We start from the raw sequence: 17927 nt of genomic DNA, 5'->3' as shown, positions 1-17927 counted from the left end.
GTGCTTTCACAACGACAAAGATCTCCTCTCCACCCCCCCCACCCTGCTGTTTAGCGAGTAGAGCTGTGTAGGCCGGGACAAGGCGAGCGGGCGTGTGAGTTGTGGCCAGAACCATGCACGCCCGGCTGCATTAGTCTCCCCAGCGCCCGATGTTTATAACGCACCGCACCGGGTGCTCGTTTGAGGCTGAGTCGACCTAGGGGAGGCCCAGGACGGGTTCAAATATTCGCCGCTGTTTTGGCCGTGAGCGGGAATCGAACTCGGGTCGCCAGGGACGTGCCGTGACACACTCACCGCTGTGCCACCGCTCTCCATTCACGCGCGCGCACGCAAAAACAACAACCGCCATTCACCACTAAGTGGCGGTGACGTCACCACGACGCTTGTGCCAGGCTATGTGCACCTTGAGGCCACGTGAAGTGTCGAACGCCCGCTGGCAGGAGGTCACGGGGCAGACCCAGGTTCCACGGGTCGACTGACTGAGATGACTGGCTGATGCACCACCTGTGCCCCCTACTGTGCCAAACTGCTGTTCTTTAGCCACCCGCTGCTCCGCTCGTTGTTGTGAGCGTCGCTCCTCCGCCCTTCATTGTTGTTGGAGGGCGACTGCCTCCAACTGCCCAGTAGCATCCTTCATGAGCCTCCTCCACAGAGGCCGATCTTGACACCGCTGGTACCAGTCATCGGCAAGTCCACTCAGCTCCACGTCCTCCTGTACTACATCACTCCATCTCTTCTCTAACCCGTGCCGCGCCCGTTTAGCCCCCTCGATCTGGCCAAACAAAAGCTGTTTCGGCATGCGGTGGCTGGGCATGCGGGCTACATGACCCAGCCAACGCAGCGTTGCCTGCCGGAGGAGCTCACCGATGGACCGTGCCCAGATCTTTCAAGGATTTGCGAGCTCACACAATTCAGCCTGGTTAAACCCAGGATGGATCGTAGGCAGGCCAGCCTAAATGTTTCTAACCGGCGAAGATGTTCCATTAGGGGGTCCACGTTTCGCAAGCGTAGAGAAGGGCGGGAATGACTGTGGCCGAGAAGACCTGAAGCTTAGTGCGGAGCGACAGACCAGGTAGCTTCCGCACAGCGTTACGCAACTGATGAAAAGATATTGCCGCTTGACTGATTCGGAGTGGGACCTCTGCTGTTAAACCTGGAGCCGGTCATAAGCACACTGCCCAGGTATGGGAAACTCTCCACTCTCTCCACAACTGCCCCATCACCGATTGGGAGTTGTGGGGGTGGAGTGTCCGATGGTACAAAATGCCCAGGCAGGTGCTTAGTTTTGGTGGGGCTGATGGTAAGGCTCCATCTCTTCGTAGCACGCTCCAGTCTCAGCAGCAGCGTCTCCAACTCCTCCTCTGAATGAGCAGCTATTACCAAATCATCGGCATACATGACGTGGTTGAGCAATAGGGAGCCATCCCTTGACCGCACCCGGGCATCGATCAGCCTCCCATTATATCTGTACCATATGGAGATTCCCCCGGTACAGCTATTGAAGGCTTCACGAACTACGTGGTCAAAATAGATGTTAAATAATGTGGGAGCCAGAGGACATCCCTGTCGCACCCCCAGGTGTACAGGGAATGGCTCTGACTCCCGGCCACGTAGTTTTACCCGGGCCCGATCGTGAGCAGAGGGTCAGGTACTCCAAAAGCACGAAGAACAACCCAAAGCCCAGGCCTACTGATGGAATCATAGGCCTTGACCAGGTCAATAAAACAGAGATCTAGGTCTTGCTGGAATTCCCTACACCTCTGCTGTAGCAGACGGACAGAAAATATGGCAACTGTGCAGGACCGCCCTTTCCTGAAACCGCATTGGGGCTCCGCAAGCCTCTCCTCAGCGTGCCTGGCAAGGCGATGCTGAATAATCCTTGCCAGGACCTTTCCCGGCACACTGAGGAGTGAGATGCCCCTGTAGTTGTTACAGTCTGTGCGGTCCCCCTTCTTAAAGAGGGGGACCACCAGGGCATCCTTCCAATCCTGCGGAACCCGTCCAGTGGTCCAGACTGTTGTTGTGATGTCATACAGGGCAGTCTGTGCACAAACGCCACCCTCCCTCAGCATTTCGCTTGGGAGATCATCTCTGCCCGCTGCCTTTCCTGGTCTCAGACTCCGGATCGCCTTCAGTACTTCCTCAACAGATGGCACCTCAGCCAGCCACTCACAGGGGGTGACTTCTTCCAATATTTGAGGCACCGCAGCCTCAGCAGGGTCATCCTCACTTTGTGCCACGATGTATTCCTGGCTGTGGGATTTTCCCTCCCCCAGGACCTCAGAAATGCTCAGAAAATCTGCAAACCTGTTCCTGGGGGTCGGAGATTGGATCACCGTTTTTTCCCCTAATGATGGTAATAGGTGTGGCGCTGCAGGTTACTTTTTTGATGGAGTTAAATAGAGATTTGTGATCGCGGGCCACTGAGGCAAACTCCATCTCCTCAGCAACCCGCGACCACCACCCATCCTTGCAGCGCCTCATGGCTCTCCGAACCTCCGAGCGAAGGCTGCGGTAAGCCTCCTCATTCTCTGATGTGGGATTCTGTAGCCGATGACAGTGGGCCTGTCGCTTTTTCTCAACCATCCTGAACACCTCCTCTGTCAGCCAGGGTCTCTGGGGAGGTCTGGACCGCGTACCCAACGCAGCCATTGCAGCTGCATGAGTCACAGTCCTAAACCTCACCCATTTACCCTCGACATCAGGAGGAGTGGGGGACAATGCCAATCTCAGCCGCAAGCGATGATGAAATTCTCGCTTGCAACTTTCATCAGATAACTGAGACCAGGCTACTTTAAGTTGGAATGGGGTCCTGGGTGTACACCCACCACCGGAGTGGAAGAATGGCAGGCGCATCTTACAGATGATTAGTCGATGGTCAGAGGGCAGATCAGCTCCACGGTAGGTCCTGGTGTCAAGGACATGGGCTCGCATCCGCTGGTCCGTCACTATGTAGTCCAGCAGATGTTCTTGCTTGGACCCGGCATGCATCCATGATGTTGTGTGGATGCGCCAATGCCGGAACAGCGTGTTGGTAATTACAAGCCCATGGGCTGCACAAAAATCTAGCAGCCTCCTACCGTTGTTATTGAGCTGATCTGGCCCATGCCCTCCAATCACTCCAGACCAGGTGCCAGCATCATGACGAACTCGGGCATTGAAGTCACCCAACATGATGACTCTATCCCGAGGTGCCACTTTAGCCTGCACCTGTGACAGGAGGTCATAGAAGGCATCTGACTCATCGGCTTTACCTGCATCCCTCCACGGATGTTCGTCTTCAATGGAGGCATAAGTAACCATGACCACCACTCCTCGCCTCCGGTTGACGGGAAGGCGAGCCCAAAGTAGCCTGGGGCTTACAGCTTCCCACACCTCACCGCCACGCTCCCACGCCCCCTTCATTCTTTTGTTTAAAAGAAGAGCCACACCCTGTTGTTTGGCAGTCTGCTCCCCCGAGTAGAGGACTGTCCACCCCTCATGGTGGCAGGAGCCAGAACCGGTCCACCGGACCTCCTGAATGCCACAGAGATCCAGGCGGTACCGGTCCAGCTCCCGACAGAGGAGTGGCAGCCTCTCCTCCGCAGTGAGCGTTTGAACATTTCACGTGGCCATCCGTAGTGGCTTTTTGTTGTTTCTGGAGGAGCCCCGAGGGTAGAGATTCAATCTCCTGGCTCCGCTAATTGGGGTTTGGCCAGGAGACGTCATAGACGCCTGTCCCCCCGGGGCCTCCGGCATAAGCTTATTAGTTACATATTTCAGTTTAACTCGTGGTTTAGTGGTAATTAATTGAAGGTGGAGGGGTTACCAGCCCCTCGCACCCGTCCAGAGCCCCTGTTTAGCCACTGTGGTGGACACAGACGCCATGAGGGGAGGAGCCAATCAGAATTGGCCCTCCCCCCACAGCACTGTCCACGACAGAGTTGCCCCTCCGGCACCGCGAGGAGGTAGGGGGTTCATATTCTTAGCTCTTTCGGTAAAGTCACGTTGAAGGGAAACAATAAAATAATAAACGTCGTGAGAATTTTTTATTGTTTTATATATATTTTATTATTTATTGTTTCCCTTCAACGTGACTTTATCGAAAGAGCTAAGAATATGAATTGCTGCAGTCACGAAAGCTTTAAATCAAAAAGGTAGGGGGTTGTTTTCCCGGACAAACAAACACACACAAAAACACACACACACACAAACACAGACACAAACAAACACACACACAAGCACACACACAAACACACACAAAAGAAGCCTTCATCCAGCAGTGGGTAGATCACGGGCTGGGTGGGCGGTGGCGACGACGACGATGACGACCCGCGGCGGTGTCATTGCAGGAGCCGGGAAGACGACGCTGCTGAACTACATCCTCACGGAGCAGCACAGCAAGCGGGTCGCCGTGATCCTCAACGAGTTCGGGGAGGGTGAGTCTCGGAGAGCGGCGCGTACACTCGCCAAAAGCAAGCCGAGTTCGATTCCCGCTCACGGCCGCCGACGCTGGTGACCAGCGCCGGATTATCCTCGTAGCATAAGTAGCTGCATATATAGTAGCTACACATATGTAGTAGCTACACATATAGTAGCTACTACATATGTAGCTACTATATATGCAGCTACTACATATGTAGTAGTAGCTACTACATATGTAGTAGTAGCTACTACATATGTAGTAGTAGCTACTACATATGTAGTAGTAGCTACTACATATGTAGTAGTAGCTACTACATATGTAGTAGTAGCTACTACATATGTAGTAGTAGCTACTACATATGTAGTAGTAGCTACTACATATGTAGTAGTAGCTACTACATATGCTGCGGGCCCCGCACTTCCAAGAGCCCCGCGCTGAATGCTTTCAAGCAATCAATTCCGGTGCAGTGATTCTGCACTTGCTGTATTACTATAGTACTATACGCCTTCAACTTTTATGAACGACTGGGTGTTTAAGGTTAGCGATTTGTCGTATTGTCTGTGGCTGTATTGCAAATGAAAAAATACAATTTACCGTGCAAGTAAAAAAAAAACGTGTGTTTTAATATTTATGTTTTTATTTTATTTGCGGCCCATTTCTAACATCATGCTACAGGCCCCTTCACTAGCTTTGTCCGGCACTGCCGGTGACGGCAGTGTCGACCTCCCCGAGGTCGACTCGGCACCGCGATGAGTACCCGGTGCGGTGGTGTAAACGTTGCCACTTTGGGGAGCCAAAGGATGCTGAGCACGGTGCTGGCCACCTACTCCCCCCTCGTGTGCCGTGCCATCCTTCATAGGTGCTACTCGCAAACGGCACTTGCCCTAACAGTTAACAGTCTATTGGAGGCTATACGGCGGGGGGGGGGGGTCTTTGTTGTGGCCTTACAAGTAAATCTATATATATAAAAGGGAAATTTGTGAATATGTGTGTCTGTTCTAAATGTTGAGCATACTTCCCAACATGCAACAAACTTGAAATTTGGCATGTGGGTAGCTTCCAGACTCTACGCAATGCAAAACGTATAAAAATTTACTTTTGTATTTTGGGGGGGGGGGGCGCAATAATTGATATATTGTTTTGCACGACAAGTGAGCGGTGACGTCACATCTATGATGTATGTCTGCTGACGTCACGCACCCCCCCCCCCCCCCCCCACCGCGTAGGCCGTGTATTAATCTAAGACAAGAATCCAAGTCTCGGGCGAAGCCGAGTAGTAAGGCTAGTACTGTATATGTGACAGGTGACATTTCGGGTAATGGCCCTTTTTCATGGCAAGCCCCTGGCTTCAGTCTTCCGCGAGGCTTATGGGGTTGGGGTGGGGGGGTGGGGGTGGCACACAAACCCTGAAGCGCATCCGCTGGACAAGCCGCGGGCAGCGCCAGCGGACTCTCGACGACGTGGCAGCGGGGTAGCGTACGAAGCAGCAGGGATGGGGATGTAGCGGGGAAGCAGCAGGAATAAAGCAAACATGTATACGAGATGGAGCAGGAGAAGCAGGGACGAAGCGGCGACGAGCGATGGGAGCGGAGAGGGGAGCAAGACAGGGAGCGAGGAGAGAGCAAGAGAGCGGGGAGAGGGAGCGGGGAGCGGAGCGAGGGAGCGGAGAGAGAGCAAGAGAGCGGGGAGAGGGAGCGAGGGAGCGGAGCGAGGAGAGAGCAAGAGAGCGGGGAAAGGGAGCGAGAGAGAGGAGAGGGAGCGAGGGAGCGGGGAGGGAGCGAGGGAGCGGAGAGAGGAGAGGGAGCGAGAGAGGGGAGAGGGAGCGAGGGAGCGGGGAGGGAGCGAGGGAGCGGAGAGGGAGCGAGGGAGGGGAGAGGGAGCGAGGGAGCGGAGCGGGGAGGGAGCGAAGGAGCGGAGAGAGAGCGAGGAGAGAGCAGGGAGAGGGAGCGAGGGAGAGGGAGCGGAGAGGGAGCGGAGAGGGAGCAAGAGAGGGGAGAGGGAGCGAGGGAGCGGAGAGGGAGCGAGGGGGGAGCGATGGAGATGAAATGACGTGGAGTCCCGCTCGCCACGCCGTGAGGTTGAGCGCTGAGGGCCGCAACAATCAATGGAGTCCTAATCGAGCCGCGGCGCGCGGCCCGGTAATTGATTTAGAGACGAGGAGCCGGAGCTGCTGATGAGGAGGTGGTGGTGGGGGGAGTGTTGATGGGGGGTGTGGGGGGGGGGGCCGCGTGGCCGCGTTGCTGCGCCGTCTGCCTTAATTACCGATCCTGCCCGGCCGCGGGACGACTGCCATTCCGTGGCATTCAATTAGCAGCGCCTAATCACTCGCCGCCAGTTAACCTTTAGCATGCAGGCGGGCGGGCGGGCGCAGGAGAGAGAGAGAGAGCGGGAGAGAGAGAGAGAGAGCGGGAGAGAGAGAGGGCAGGTGGGTGAGTGAGAATATGGGTGGGTGAGCGGATTTGGTGGGTGGGCGGATGGGTGAGTAGGTTGGTGTGTGAGTGGGTGAGAAGATGGGTGGGCGAGTGGTTGGTTGAAACTGTCGGTGAGTGGGTTGGTGGGTGGGTGGGTGAGTAGATAGATTTGTGGGGTGGGTGAGAAGGTGAGTGACTGAGAGGGTGAGTGACTGAGAGGGTGAGTGAGAAGATGGGTGGGTGAATAGTTGAGAATGTAAGTTTATGGGTCTCTATATGAGCCTATGGATCTCGATACGAGTCTATGGGTCTCTATTCGCATCTATGGGTCTCTATGTGATTCTGTGGGATGCTATGTGAGTCTCTGGATCCTATGCGAGTCTGTGGGTCTCAATGTGAGTCTATGGGTCTCTATGCGAGTCTATAGGTCTCTGTGAGTCTTTGGGGCTCTATGTGAGTCTATGGGACTCTACGTGAGTCTGTGGGTCTCAATGTGAGTCTATGGGTCTTTATGCGAGTCTATGGGTCTGTGTGCGAGTCTATGGGTCTCTATGTGAGTCTATGGGTCTCAATGTGAGTCTATGGGACTCTACGTGAGTCTGTGGGTCTCTGTGTAAGTCTATGGGACTCCACGTGAGTCTGTGGGTCTCAATGCGAGTCTATGGGTCTCTATGTGAGTCTATGGGTCTCAATGTGAGTCTATGGGTCTCTATGCGAGTCTATGGGTCTCTATGTGAGTCTATGGGACTCTACGTGAGTCTTTGGGGCTCTACGTGAGTCTATGGGTCCCAATGTGAGTCTGTGGGTCTCAATGTGAGTCTATGGGACTCTACGTGAGTCTGCGGGTCTCTATGTGCGTCTATGGGCCTCTATGTGAGTCTATGGGCCTATATGTGAGTCTATGGGTCTCTATGCGAGTCTATGGGCCTCTATGTGAGTCTATGGGTCTCAATGTGAGTCTGTGGGTCTCAATGCGAGTCTATGGGCCTCTATGTGAGTCTATGGGTCTCAATGTGAGTCTCTGGCTCTCTATGTGAGTCTATGGGACTCCACGTGAGTCTGTGGGTCTCAATGTGAGTCTATGGGTCTCAATGTGAGTCTGTGGCTCTCTATGTGAGTCTATGGGTCTCAATGTGAGTCTGTGGGTCTCAATGCGAGTCTATGGGCCTCTATGTGAGTCTATGGGTCTCAATGTGAGTCTGTGGGTCTCTATGTGAGTCTATGGGACTCTATGTGAGTCTGTGGGTCTCAAAGTGAGTCTGTGGGACTCTACGTGAGTCTGTGGGTCTCAATGCGAGTCTATGGGCCTCTATGTGAGTCTATGGGACTCTACGTGAGTCTGTGGGTCTCAATGTGAGTCTATGGGCCTCTATGTGAGTCTGTGGGTCTCAATGCGAGTCTATGGGCCTCTATGTGAGTCTATGGGACTCTACGTGAGTCTGTGGGTCTCAATGTGAGTCTATGGGACTCTACGTGAGTCTGTGGGTCTCTATGTGAGTCTATGGGCCTCTATGTGAGTCTGTGGGTCTCAATGCGAGTCTATGGGCCTCTATGTGAGTCTATGGGACTCTACGCGAGTCTATGGGTCTCAATGTGAGTTTATGGGACTCTACGTGAGTCTGTGGGTCTCTATGTGAGTCTATGGGCCTCTATGTGAGTCTGTGGGTCTCAATGCGAGTCTATGGGCCTCTATGTGAGTCTATGGGACTCTACGTGAGTCTGTGGGTCTCAATGTGAGTCTATGGGACTCTACGTGAGTCTGTGGGTCTCTATGTGAGTCTATGGGCCTCTATGTGAGTCTGTGGGTCTCTATGTGAGTCTATGGGCCTCTATGTGAGTCTATGGGACTCTACGTGAGTCTATGGGTCTCTGTGCGAGTCACCGGTGGTGACCGGGCTGAGACGTCCGGTCCCGGCATAACCACAGGCGGCGGTGGCGGCGAAGGCCCGGGACTGGAGTCCAACATCTCGGTGGAGTTGGCTCGGGGCGCCCCCGAACTCGGAGCCACCTCCGGCCGTCGCAAGCGACCGGCAGGGAAATGAATAAAGAAGGGGGAACGGAAATAAATAAATAAATATCCAGCGGGGGACATAAATAAAGAAGGGCTATGGAAGACGAAACTTTTTATTTTACCATGTAAGGCCCACTGAGCTGTGTAGCTGTGTTGTTTTGAGACGCCACCTGCCCATCGCAAATAACAGCGCAGCGAAGCGGATTCTCAGCACGTGGACATTTAGCGCAGCCAAATAACTTACCCGTTGGGTTTTTTCGGTAAAGTCGCGTATGTAGAAATACCATAAAATTATATTAAAATTACCTGAAAATTTAACATAATTTCATGGTGTTTCTACATACGTGACTTTACCGAAAAAAAAACAATGAGTAATTTATGCGGTCACGAAAGCTTTAACTCTTTGTTAGTCAAATAACTCTTGAACGCGTGACGTTCATTCTCAATCTGGAGGGGAAAATCGGAGGTCCCGGAGACAAATGCACACGACCGCTGGGAGCGAGCGAGCGAGAGAGAGAGACACACGAACTCCAAACACGCAGCAGGCGTCAGGGGTCGGGATCGAACCCACGACCTCCTGTATCGCGAGCGAGGCAGTGAACATCTCCTAGCCACCGCACTATGTACATTCGTGTGTGTCCCTCTCCCAGCATCCAACGCGGCTTTTCGGGAGGGAGGAGGCGGGCTGGAAGGGGGAGGGCATTGCGGGGGGGGGGGGGCCGAGGAGGGGGGCACGGAGGGTGGGGGCGAGGAGGGGGGGGGGGTCGCACGTTGACAGATTTAACGTCCGGGGTAAATCCCTCCCCAATTTGTTGCCATGGTGAATAATTAACCAGGCTGCTCCCGGGGAGCTCGCAGCAGGGAGCACAGCGAGCGTGGTGGCCCGGGCCGAAGGCGAGGGAGGCCCTCGGGGCCCCCAGCGTGCTCGTGGAACGCGACGCCGACGTCACCAGTCGCCCCCCCCCCCCCCCCCCACCGGTTCGCGGTGAGGGCCGCATTAAAACCAAAAGAAGGGCGAACCCCGCATTTTGCCCCAGAGATGAATTCACAATCGGGGGGGGGGGGGGGGAGGGAGCCCTGAGGTTCGATTCCACCGAACGCGGGATGCCTGGCTGGGTGTCGAGCTTGAGGGTCTCTGCGCCTTGCCCTGCCGGAGGAGGCGGAGAGAGAGAGAGAGAGACCGTCGCCCTCCGGTCGGGAAGTTTCTGTTCCAGTGCCGATGCTGCGTTGTGCAGGTGAGCCCGGCTATGTTCTGGTCGGTGCCGTTCCACCTCCTCCACCGGCCCTGCCTCCTTCCACCTCCCAGTGGCACGTGGCGTCCCACGTCACAGCAGCTGGCACGTGGCGTCCCACGTCACAGCAGCTGGCACGTGGCGTCCCACGTCACAGCAGCTGGTGCCCAAGGGCCTCAGTCCGTCTGAGACCCCCTCCCTGCCGCACACTTCGCAGCTTTTGTTTAAGCGAGAAAACTCTGCGCCGCTTTGCGCATTCTGGGCCTCATCACCAGTGTCAGGCTCGTGAAACAAAATGCAGCTCGCTTTACTGGGTGTTATTGGCCGGGACACTTTGCAGCTTCACCATGGGGCCCTGTGCATTGCAAATAGCAACATTTAATGCAAAGTTCACCAGTGAGATCTATTTCTATGGTTGTCTATGTGTGAGTCTGTGGGTCTCTATGTGAGTCTATGAGTCTATGTGTGAGTCTATGGGTCTCTGTGTGAGTCTATGGGTCTCTGTGTGAGTCTATGGGTCTCTTTGTGAGTCTATGGGTCTCTGTGTGAGTCTATGGGTCTCTGTGTGGGTCTATGGGTCTCTGTGTGAGTCTATGGGTGTCTGTGTGAGTCTATGGGTTTCTGTGTGAGCATGGGTCTCTGTGAGTCTACGGGTCTCTGTGTGGGTATGGGTCTCTGTGTGAGTCTATGGGTCTCTGTGTGGGTATGGGTCTCTGTGAGTCTCTGTGTGAGTCTATGGGTCTCTGCGTGGGTATGGGTCTCTGTGTGAGTCTATGGGTCTCTGTGCGAGTCTATGGGTCTCTGTGTGGGTATGGGTCTGTGAGTCTTTGGGTCTCGTAAGTGCATGGGTCTCTGAGTGTAAATGTCTCTATGTGAGTATGGATCTCTATGCGATTCTATGGGTCTCTAAGTCCATGGGCCTCTGTGAGTGGAAATGCTCTATGTGAGTCTTTTGGTCTTTATGTGAGTCTATGGGTATCTGTGTGAGTATGGGTCTCTTAAGTCCATGGGCCTTTATGAGTGGAAATGATCTACGTGAGTCTACGGGTCTCTATGTGAGCATGGGGTCTCTGTGTGAGTCTATAGATGTCTAATTCAATGGGCCTCTGTGAGTGGAAATGTCTCTATATGCGAGTCTCAATGTAGGTCCATGTAAATCCACATCAGGCCGTCACTGTTATTTTTGTTCATAATCATTATATTTGAACTGTCGTTCCTCTGAGTGTGTGCTTGTCATGTGGGTGACTGGGCAGCAGTAGTCGCACCCGCGGAGGGCGAGGGTGAGGGGGCCGTGTGACTTGAATTTGGGTTGTTCGGGGGGGGGGGTGGTGTTGGGCAGTGCGTCCAACCCGCCATCCCTCTCATCCCTCATCCCCTTTGCCCCCCTCGCTGCACACCCCCCCCCCCCCCTCTCGAACCAAGCCCCCAACGGCCATTACCGCTGGTCGTACAAGATGTTGGGGGAAATCGATTCTCGGTTAACCGCTGTTTGTCCGTGATTAACACTTAATGGCTCACAAATTATTTAGCGTAATGGGGTTGTTCGTCACCAAGCCAGCGGCGCTGGAGTCACCGGCGGGTTCGGACTAGCGACAGAAATAATAGAATAATAGATGAGAGAGAGGTGGGGGGATAGGTGGGGGTGGGGTGGGGAGAAGGGCTGACCAGAGGGTTCCGTACGGCACAAAGACAAAGGTCCCCCGCATAGCCCCCCTTGAACAACAACAACAACAACGGCGGACTGTTGGGGCAAGTGCTGTTCGCTAGTCGCCGGCCGGCGCCTACGAGAGGGAGGGTCGATAGCGCGGGGGTTCAGCGCCGCCTATGGAGTTGCGGTGTTGACGGTGGGGGGGGGGTGGGGGGCCGGGTACCGCGCATGCCACCCTCGCCCGGCCGCCTTTGTCTCTCCCCCGACCGGCGCTCGTGCGTGAGATCGACGCAACAAGCGTGGAGCAGGAGGCCGAGCACCGGTTCTGATATCGGTTTGCCACCGATGTTGGCCGCCACGCGGGAATCGAACGCAGACACGAAGAATCCCCCGGTGCGACCCCTTTGTCTCTCTTGGTTCTGGTGGAGAGTGATGCCAGTGATGGCCGGGCACGGCACACGGAGGTGCGCGTTGGGTGGCCGGCAACATTCCCGGCCGCCTTTGTCTCCCCCCCCCCCCCTCCCAATGACAATGTTTTTGCACACCGCGCCGGGTACTCGTTTAAAGGCTGAGTCGACCTAGGGGGAGGAGGTCAAGGACTGGTTCGAATGATGAAGTCACTGATTTTGATTTAAAGCTTTCGTGACTGCAGGGATTCATATTCTTGGTTCTTTCGGTAAAGTCACCACGTATAAGGGAAACAACAAAATAAGAAATATATTTTTATTATTTTATTATTTGTATTATTTTATTGTTTCCCTTCTACGTGACTTTACCGAAAGAACCAAGAATATGAAGCCACTGATGTTATCTGTGAGCGGGATTGGAACACACGCACACACACACGCAATGCAGTACCGCTAATGCGACCGCTGATACCTAGGAGCGGTGGCGCAGCGGTTAGCACGCCGCGCCACGAACCTGGCGACCCGGGTTCGATTCCCGCTCACGGACAACACCGGCGACAATTATCTGAATCGCTCCTGGGGCGTCTTCCCTAGGTCGGCTCGGCCTCAAATGAGTACCTGGTGCGGTGAATATCAACATCAGCGCTGGAGAGACAAAGGCGGCCGGGCGCGGTGCTGGCCACCCACCCCCTCGTGCGCCGTGCCGACCTTCATAGACGCTGCTCGCTAACAGCACTTGCCCCTGGCCGTCTGTTAAGGCTATTCGGGGGGTCTTTGTCTTTGTGTGAGAGTGCGTGTCTCATCGGCCAGTCATCTCAGTCTATCATCCCATGGCACCTGGATGTGTCACGTGACCTCCTGCCAGCGGGGCCTCGAGAGACTTTGCGTGGCCTCAGAGTGCACGTAGCCTGGCACAAGCGACGTCACCATTGGCGCTTGCTGGCGAACGGCGGCCGTTGTTTTGTCTCTCATCTGTCTGTTGCTTCCTTTCTGCCCGTCTGCCTTTGTCTCTCACGAATCCTTCGGCGTCTGTCTCGTGAAAATCACCATGGTCGTAACCAGCGGTGCAGCAGCAGCAGCGCATTGAGAATCAACAACAAAATGACCGGTAGTAGTGGGACGGTGTGAGTTGGAGGAGTTGGTTACGGTCTGGGTTACTGTGTGGGTCGAAGTGCGGGCCGGGGTGTGTGTGTGTATGTGTGGTGGCGGTGTGTGTGTGTGGTGGCGGTGTGTGTGTGTGTGTAGTGTGTGAGTGTAGTGTGTGTGTGGTGTGTGTGTGTAGTGTGTGTGTAGTGTGTGTGTGGTGTGTGTGTGGTGTGTGTGTGTGTGGTGTGTGTGTGTGTGTGGTGTGTGGTGTGTGTGTGTGTGGTGTGTGTGGTGTGTGTGTGGTGTGTGTGTGGTGTGTGTGTGTGTGTGGTGTGTGTGTGGTACGGTCGTGGGGTGTGTGTGTGTGTATGTGTGGTGGCGGTGTGTGTGTGTGGTGTGTGTGTGTGGTGTGTGTGTGGTGTGTGTGTGGTGTGTGTGGTGTGTGTGTGGTGTGTGTGTGGTGTGTGTGTGTGTTGTGTGTGTGTGTGTGTGGTGTGTGTGGTGTGTGTGTGTGGTGTGTGTGGTGTGTGTGTGGTGTGTGTGTGGTGTGTGTGATGTGTGTGGTGTGTGGTGTGTGTGTGGTGTGTGTGTGGTGTGTGTGGTGTGTGTGTGGTGTGTGTGTGTGGTGTGTGTGGTGTGTGTGTGGTGTGTGTGTGGTGTGTGTGTGTGGTGTGTGTGTGGTGTGTGTGTGTGGTGTGTGTGGTGTGTGTGTGTGGTGTGTGTGTGTGGTGTGTGTGTGGTACGGTCGTGGGGTGTGTGTATGTGTGGTGGCGGTGTGTGTGTGTGGTGTGTGTGTGTAGTATGTGTGTGGTGTGTGTGTGTGGTGTGTGTGTGTAGTATGTGTGTGGTGTGTGTGTGTGGTGTGTGTGTGTATGTGTGTGGTGTGTGTGTGGTATGTGGTGTGTGTGGTGTGTGTGTGGTATGTGGTGTGTGTGGTGTGTGTGTGGTGTGTGTGTGTGGTGTGTGTGGTGTGTGTGTGTGGTGTGTGTGTGGTGTGTGTGTGGTGTGTGTGTGTGGTGTGTGTGGTGTGTGTGTGTGGTGTGTGTGTGTAGTATGTGTGTGGTGTGTGTGTGTGGTGTGTGTGTGTATGTGTGTGGTGTGTATGTGGTGTGTGTGGTGTGTGTGTGGTATGTGGTGTGTGTGGTGTGTGTGTGTGGTGTGTGTGGTGTGTGTGTGGTGTGTGTGTGTGTGTGTGTGTGTGTGTGTGTGTGTGTGTGGTGTGTGGTGTGTGTGGTGTGTGTGTGTGGTGGTGGTGTGGTGTGTGTGTGTGGTGTGTGTGTGGTGTGTGTGTGTGGTATGTATGTGTGGTGTGTGGTGTGTGTGGTGTGTGTGTGTGGTGTGTGTGTGGTGTGTGTGTGGTGTGTGTGTGTGGTGTGTGTGTGGTGTGTGTGTGGTGTGTGTGTGTGGTGTGTGTGGTGTGTGTGTGGTGTGTGGTGTGTGTGTGTGTGTGTGTGTGGTGGTGGTGTGGTGTGTGTGTGTGGTGTGTGTGTGGTGTGTGTGTGTGGTATGTGTGTGTGGTGTGTGGTGTGTGTGTGTGTGTGTGTGTGGTGGTGTGTGGTGTGTGTGTGTGGTGTGTGTGTGTGTGTGTGTGTGTGTGGTGTGTGTGGTGTGTGTGGTGTGTGTGTGTGGTGTGTGTGTGTGGTGTGTGTGTGGTGTGTGTGTGTGTGTGTGTGTGTGGGTGTGTGTGGTGTGTGTGGTGTGTGTGGTGTGGGGTGTGTGGTGTGTGTGGTGTGTGTGGTGTGTGTGTGGTGTGTGTGGTGTGTGTGGTGTGTGTGTGGTGTGTGTGGTGTATGTGTGTGTGGTGTGTGTGTGGTGTGGTGTGTGTGGTGTGTGTGGTGTGTGGTGTGTGTGTGGTGTGAGTGGTGTGTGTGTGTGTGGTGTGTGTGTGGTGTGTGTGTGGTGTGTGTGGTGTGTGTGTGTGTGTGTGGTGTGTGTGTGGTGTGTGTGGTGTGTGTGGTGTGTGTGGTGTGGTGTGTGTGTGTGTGTGTGTGTGTGGTGTGTGTGTGTGGGTGTGTGTGTGGTGTGTGTGTGTATGTGTGTGTGTATGTGTGTGTGTGGTGTGTGTGTGTGTGGTGTGTATGTGTGTATGTGTATGTGTGTGGTGTGTGTGGTGTGTGTGTGTGGTGTGTGTGTATGTGTATGTGTGGTGTGTATGTGTATGTGTGTGGTGTGCGAGGCCGTTACAGCTGCTGATTTACGCTCTTGCTCGCCGCTGCCCTCGCGCCTCGTTAACTCCACCACTCATTTGCATTTTAATTGACTGCGTAACAGTCTTCTACGGGCGGGGGTCGGTAAAACCCTCCCCACCCACCCCTCCTGCTCCCTCCCCCCCTACTAAACCCCAATAGGAGCCCCCCCTCTCTCCCTGCCCCCCCCCCCCCACAAAATCCCCCATCCGCCTGCCCGCCCCCCTTCCTCGTTAAATTTTTAATCCGCTCACAAATCACAATCCGCGTTTACCGCGCGACTTCGCCGGCCGTCCTATTCTCAACGGGCTCCTCCGGATCTGGCAGAGGGAAGGGAGCGACGGCGCCCTGGGATTGCCAACAAGGACATTGGACTCGTATATAACGGCAATAATAATAATGGTGATTGTTGTTGCCTATTTACCCATGAAAGCCTCGCCGAGTCCAAAGGCTGATTATTCAGAAGGCTACATTGGGAAATTTGGCTAATTCCAGTAATGAGTTTGGCTTCTTGTGAGTCTCTGGGTATCTATGTGAGTATATGGGTCGCTGTGTGAGTCTATGGGTCTCTGTGTGAGTCTGTGGGTCTCTGTGTGAGTCTATGGGTCTCTGTGTGAGTCTCTGGGTATCTATGTGAATATATGGGTCGCTGTGTGAGTCTATGGGTCTTTGTGTGAGTCTATGGGTCTTTGTGTGAGTCTGTGGGTCTCTGTGTGAGTCTATGGGTCTTTATGTGAGTCTATGGGTCTCTGTGTGAGTCTACGGGTCTCTGTGTGAGTCTATGGGTCTCTGTGTGAGTCTATGGGTCTTTGTGTGAGTCTATGGGTCTCTGTGTGAGTCTTTTGGTCTCTGTATGAGCCTAGGGGTCTCTGTGTGAGTCTATGGGTCTCTATGTGAATCTATGCGTCTCTGTGTGAGTCTTTGGGTCTCTGTGTGAGTCTTTGGGTCTCTGTGTGACTCTATGGGTCTCTGTGTGAGTCTTTGGGTCTCTGTGTGAGTCTATGGGTCTTTGTGTGGGTCTACGGGTCTCCTTGTGAGCCTATGGGTCTCTGTGTGAGGCTACGGGTCTCTGTGTAAGTCTATGGGTCTCTATGTGAGTCTATGGGTCTCTGTGTGAGTCTATGGGTCTCTGTGTGAGTCTTTGGGACTCTGTGTGAGTCTCTGGGTTTCTGTGTGAGCCTATGGGTCCCTGTGTGAGTATATGGGTCTCTGTGTGAGTCTATTGGTCTCTGTGTGAGTCTATGAGTATCTATGTGAGTATATGGGTCTCTGTGTGAGTCTATGGGTCTCTGTGTGAGTCTATGGGTATCTCTGTGAGTATATGGGTCTCTGTGTGAGTCTGTGGGTCTCTGTGTGAGTCTATGGCTATCTATGTGAGTCTATGTGTCTCTTTGTGAGTCTATGGGTCTCTGTGTGAGTTTGTGGGTCTCTGTGTGAGTCTATGGGTCTCTGTGTGAGTCTATGGGTCTCTGTGTGAGTCTATGGGTCTCTGTGTGAGTCTTTGGGTCTCTGTGTGAGTCTGTGGGTCTCTGCGTGAGTCTATGGGTCTCTGTGTGAGTCTATGGGTCTCTGTGTGAGTCTATGGGTCTCTGTGTGAGTCTATGGGTCTCTGTGTGAGTCTGTGGGTCTCTGTGTTAGTCTATGGGTATCTTTGTGAGTCTATGGGTCTCTCTGTGAGTCTGTGGGTCTCTGTGTGAGTCTATGGGTATCTATGTGAGTATTTGGGTCTCTGTGTGAGTCTGTGGGTCTCTGTGTGAGTCTATGGGTATCTATGTGAGTCTATGGGTCTTTGTGTGAGTCTGTGGGTCTCTGTGTGAGTCTGTGGGTATCTATGTGAGTCTATGTGTCTCTTTGTGAGTCTATGTTTCTCTCTGTGAGTCTGTGGGTCTCTGTGTGAGTCTATGGGTATCTATGTGAGTATTTGGGTCTCTGTGTGAGTCTGTGGGTCTCTGTGTGAGTCTATGGGTCTAATGATGATGAATAACAAGCACACACACACACACACGTACACACCAAAATAAATATCCCCCATGTAGCCCTAACAGACTGTTCGGGCACCTATAAAGGCCGGCACGGTACACGAGGGGGTGGGTGGCCAGCACCACGCCCGGCCGCTTTTGTCTCCCCATTGACGATGTTTACAACACCACACCAGGTGCTCATTTGGGGCCAAGTCGACCTTGGGGAGGCCCAGGACCTGTTCAGATAATCGTCGTCGGTGTTGGCCGTGAGCGGGAATCGAACCTGAGTCGCGCGGGTTCCTAGCGTAGCGTAGCGCTCACCGCTACGCCAACGCTCCCCATGCACTCGCACACACAAATCCCCCGCAGAACAAGCGGATCAGCTCAGTGGCATTGCTTCAGCGCAAGCAAAACCTGCGGGTGGTTTTGAGGATTGCATTTTGACTGCAGGTATTGTGGTTAATGCAGACCTGAATCCTTGTAAAAAGGTTTCAGTTTTGTTGCCAGATAAAAGGGGAAAAACCCTATTATTACATTTTGGTACTGGCAAAGGAGGTCTAATGATGATGATCATTTCTTT

General features: G+C 54.0%; 1 protein-coding gene across 3 annotated transcripts in view; it reads left to right on the top strand.

The window, feature by feature from the left end:
- The window catches only part of LOC116951870 (zinc-regulated GTPase metalloprotein activator 1-like), a 139458-nt gene that overhangs the window by 3211 nt on the left and 118320 nt on the right, over positions 1-17927 (top strand). For all 3 annotated transcript variants that reach the window (XR_012946864.1, XM_076073964.1, XM_076073965.1), the window contains exon 3: positions 4332-4418. Coding sequence is in view for 2 of the 3 variants with exons in the window: in XM_076073964.1 (XP_075930079.1) it covers positions 4332-4418 (87 nt within the window). In the remaining variant the exon portion in view is untranslated. The remainder of the gene's footprint in view (positions 1-4331; positions 4419-17927) is intronic.

Source organism: Petromyzon marinus, chromosome 44 (genome assembly GCF_048934315.1).
Source record: "Petromyzon marinus isolate PM22_M1 ecotype Great Lakes invasive population chromosome 44, UKy_Petmar_22M1.pri1.0, whole genome shotgun sequence".
In the NCBI taxonomy this organism is placed as follows: Eukaryota; Metazoa; Chordata; class Hyperoartia; order Petromyzontiformes; family Petromyzontidae; genus Petromyzon; species Petromyzon marinus.
The sequence above is the reverse complement of the archived record's forward strand: the minus strand, read 5'-3'. Positions and strand labels throughout refer to the sequence as shown.